General features: G+C 33.8%; 1 protein-coding gene across 1 annotated transcript in view; it reads right to left on the bottom strand.

Moving 5' to 3' along the window:
* Positions 1-1,091: 1,091 nt before the first annotated feature.
* The window catches only part of grik2 (glutamate receptor, ionotropic, kainate 2), a 233,981-nt gene continuing 230,362 nt past the window's right edge, over positions 1,092-4,710 (bottom strand). The window contains exon 16 of the mRNA XM_016553000.1: positions 1,092-2,123. Coding sequence (XP_016408486.1) covers positions 1,959-2,123 — 165 coding nt within the window. The 3' untranslated portion in view covers positions 1,092-1,958. The remainder of the gene's footprint in view (positions 2,124-4,710) is intronic.

Here is a 4,710-nt window from a genome sequence, read left to right as displayed (position 1 = left end):
TATGATTCCTTTACATGATAAAAATAGGATCTGTCCAAAATGAGTGTCACATCAACACTACCAGGCATGCTCGGCACTTCCCCCGTCCTGTGTGCATCTATCATGAACCCTGGCGCACACTCGTCCTCATGGAGGCCAGGTGATGTGATCCTGGATGTGTTACGTCACATGGGGCTCATCCATGCGGAAGCGCATCGGTCCCAGGGGCCATCGCGACTTTAAATTCTGGTGTGTGGATTCCACAGGGCTGCCACCCCCGTATCAAGAGAGATATGCCAATGATTGATTTGTGTTGATAAAAATTATTACAAAATGCTGATATTCTTTAATTGTACAAAACACCTTATTATTTTTATAGAAATCTTACATTTGCACAAGTTTACATGAGGACTCTTATTCTGAAATCTGAAATCAAATTCACAAAGTACAATCATTAAACTGAAATGAAATGTAGTTATTAAAAATAACAGACATGAAATATTAATTTCAGCTATGTGTGTTCAAAGTTGCTGTGACCATCATAGAAAGAAAGAAAGAAAGAAAGAAAAATAAGAAAACATTCATAAACCAAATGAAATTGTTTTGAATAAATGCATCACAATAGTTTGTTTCGAGTTCACTCAACTAATTTCTGGAGAGTTTTTCAGATGAATCTCATGAAATGTTAAACATTTTATTAGCAGATAATATTTCACCTCATATTTAAAGTAAATAAATCAAAATCAATATTTTTCATAGCATACATGAAATTAAGCCTATTTTAGAACCATAACTTTTATTTATCCTTTGTGATATTATTGTAATGACAGTTCAAAACACATTTACCTCTCTTTACTAAAAAAAAAAAATTAAATAAAAAAATTAAAAATAAAGAAAAACTCACTACTGTAATATATAAAAATACATTTTTCATTTTTATCATTTGTTGTACTGCGTTTGATGCTGATTGATTTATATATTCTGTATATTATATTCTGTAGAATAGAATCACTAATAAGCATAATAAAAAAAATATGCAGATGTATTATGTCGTCTGCACATTTAAAACAACAAAAACAATAAAGTAAAAAAAAAGATCTGCACATACAATTTAACTCTCATCTTATGAAATGTTGCTTCTCCATTAAAAGTATCTTATTTTAATCATGTTTACATATTTTCACTGTAATTGAACAAAAACGGATCTTTTTTGTAGGGTACTGTAAATTTTGACAGAAAATATTCAATTGTGCAATGGTTTTAATATGCTTAAAATAAACACAAATGTCGAAATGTGTTGCGAGTCGAACATGTTTTTGTGAGGTTCACATTAGTCATTGTGACACTCAGCAGGGGCCTGGAAATGCAAAGAAATGAAAGTGGTATATTGCCTGTTGCTGTGTCCTGCTTCCATTGCTTGCGAGTGTGGGTGTGAAGCACGCTGAATGATTTCAGTGATATTGCTGTGCTGCGAACTGATTGTTTCAGAGTACTTTTTTTTTTGCTCCTAAAAGTAGCACAGATACTGTATGTGTTAAAAACCTGTCCTTCTTTTGCTTCTGTATTTGTCAGGACGCGTCTCCTCGTTCTCTCTAAAGGACGCAGCTGCTCTCTGTGGATGGACAACAGCCAAGTGTGGTGTCATCAAACCAAAAATAATATGAACATAATGAGCAGACAAACCTCCTTCCGTCACACTCCTCTAGCTGTGTGTGTATTTCCTGCTAAAAGTTACCCTGAACGCTGGCACCGGTCAGTCTTGGTGATCTGGAGCGATGAGGTAACTAAAAATTTGCCCAGACTCGATTTATTTCCACAGGAAATGTGTTTCCGTTTCTGCTGTTGTTTTCAGTAACTAATTGTTTGAAATGACATTTAAGATCCCTTCCCCGTATAGAAAACCGACTTCCTCCCCGCCCAAATTTCTCCCCGTGAAGTTTCCTTGTCCAAGCTCAAGAAAGAGCGAGCTGGTGTCCGTTTTAAGCCATGGTCTCTTTGCCTGGCAGTCTTCGGTCATTGAAGGTGTGCATGTTGATGACTTCATCCGTTTTGACCATGACCGGCGGCTGCGGTTTGTGTTTGAGCCGGCGCTGACACTTGAGGGAAACCCTTAGCTCGTCCACCATGACGCTGCAGAAGGATCTCTGTGCGGACAGAAGAACACAGCTGATTGGATGTCATTTAATTTCCAACACACAAACAAACATCCTGGCTTTCAGTTCCTGGAAAGGTGGAGGACAGTGGGTGAGTTGGGTCAGTGATGGATAGCAGGGGGTGAAAGGTGGAAATGGAGATGGGATGAAATGATTATGCTGGTGTCCGTGTGGATGCACAACACGAGCATCATAACTAGCGATTTCTCTGTGGCAGATTTCACCTTGCTTCCTCCTGCCAGGATGCTGCATGATTTATTGATGCATATTATTTTCCTTCAGATTCAAATCCTGTATAACCGTATGGCCAATTAAACACACCCCCCACAAACAAGAAACAAACGGTGAGATGTTCAGCTGGTGAAGTAAGCAAACGTGTGCTTTTCCTTTTGAAAAATAATTCAACACATTATTCAACAGCCCCAGCCTTTATAAAGTCTTATGAATAAAATTGGAAATCAATAAAAATAAACACTGATACATTAAAAATCACATCACATTCATTCTGAGTAAAAGAACAAATCATCTATGCAGTATGAATTATGAATAATTTAATCTTGCGGCTCACAGGAAGTACTGTCTGCTTTTGTGAACAATCTGGCTTTATTTACAGCATTTTCATTTAAGATATGTTTGTGAGAGACGTGAAGATATGAAATAATAAGGTGCTTGTTAGGCATTCCAATCAGAGTGTTCTTACCCAATGATCTGCCTTCTTCATAGCGACATCCTCCATAACAGCCAATAACAGAACATTAGCATCTAGCTTATGATTACTGGCACAAACTTTAATAATTGATGGTTTAAATTTGACAAATTCAACCACACATATGAGACTAGGGGTTAAATAGAAATTATGCTCTATGTACAACATAATGCTGTTGATTACCACATGGAAAAAAATAAAAATAAAATAAAAAATGATACATATATTGACTCTTCCTCCATTTTCACTAATGCACTCAATTGAAGTAAAGGAAAGCAAAACAATTAAGGTTAACAATCTACTTAAAGCTATCCAATATAATGCATTATAAAAGTAGTTTTAATGCATTAACTATGCCTTGTAATGCACTGTATAATGCATTGCATGATCTCATGAATAATTAGAAACAATTATAATACTTATCTATTCATTGTTGCACCATTAGAAAGTATAATGCATTAAACACATGACAAATAAACCTACAAATATTATAATGCATTTTAAATTTGGTTACAACTATTTATGAAAAAAATAAAATTATATATATATATTAGAATAATTAATTATAAGCATTACTCTGTATATTATGAATACCTTTATAATGCATTATACAAAAGGCTTTAAGCAAAGTGTTACCAAAATTACAAATACAAATAATAGTTTTATTTGTTCTATTATTAGGTATTTTAAGATAAATATTTATGAAATGAAATATAACTATGAGTGGCACCAGGCTATGAAAGAGTAACCCTTAAACAGTATATTTGTATTATTTTTTATTAATTAATTAATTATTTTTTGGTATTTTTATATGATCCAACAGCATGATCAGAATTGTATGGAAATCTATTAACAAAAACACATATGTATGTATGGACAGTGGGGACTTTCAGGAGCAATGATTACTCTTGGAAGGTGGTGGAAGAAATTGGGGAAGAATATTCATGTAAAATGTGCAAAAAAGGAAAACAAGAAACAGAAACATTACAGTAACCCTTTTATTTAAACATTAATTTATATGTGCCTTTGTGCATGTGTGACCTTGAACATATACACTATCTATATAAAGATGCACTAAACAAATATTTGTAAAATACACAAAGAAACCATGGACAATGCTACAAAATATGTTGCAGTTCTCATGAAATACTTGATGTATTTGCCAAAATTATATACCATTCTGTTAAGTTTTATTAACAATGCAAATGATTTTAACAAGGTCTAAATAAATATGTTTCTTTTCTGGTGGTAGGAAAACAGCAGGAAATCTACATCATATTATGTTAGAACCATTTCTACATTTGTATCTAAAGCAATAAGATTGTTGGTCAGACTGTTGGCTCTTTCCTAATCTTACAAAATAGAGGCAATTATAAAATGCAAATTTCTGGGGGAATGTGCTGCTGAGGAGCAAAAGGCATTTCCATATGATGTTTTTTCTTCTTCTGCAGAATAGTGTAAGAAAATGCTGAACAAAGGACAGCAGCTCAAGTCTTGTACAAAAATACTTTAATTGCCTCTCTATCGGTTTCAGTTGCAAGATTTGATACCCGATTTAAATGTTCTCAAATGTGTGTTTTCTATTGCATTGCTTTGTATTGAATTAAAACACTAGCAAAATCACTCATCTGGAATTTGACACTTCCATTCAGATCAAGAACCCTCAGCACTCTGTTTGAATCCATATGCTTCATAAAGCCTCTATAGTTATGATTACGTGTTCTTAAAAAATAAATTTAGTCAAAGCCATTTTCAACCTTTACTTAATAGTTAACAAATTTGTTAGACATGTAATGAACTATAGGTCTTTTTCTTGTATATATATGTATATATATATATATACTCTAGAGCAGGGTTCCTCAATAGGCGGCC

This window comes from Sinocyclocheilus rhinocerous, unplaced genomic scaffold (assembly GCF_001515625.1).
Source record: "Sinocyclocheilus rhinocerous isolate Xijiao unplaced genomic scaffold, SAMN03320098_v1.1 scaffold1939, whole genome shotgun sequence".
Taxonomy (NCBI): Eukaryota; Metazoa; Chordata; class Actinopteri; order Cypriniformes; family Cyprinidae; genus Sinocyclocheilus; species Sinocyclocheilus rhinocerous.
Note: the sequence above shows the minus strand (reverse complement) of the source record. Positions and strands in the feature narration are given on the sequence as shown.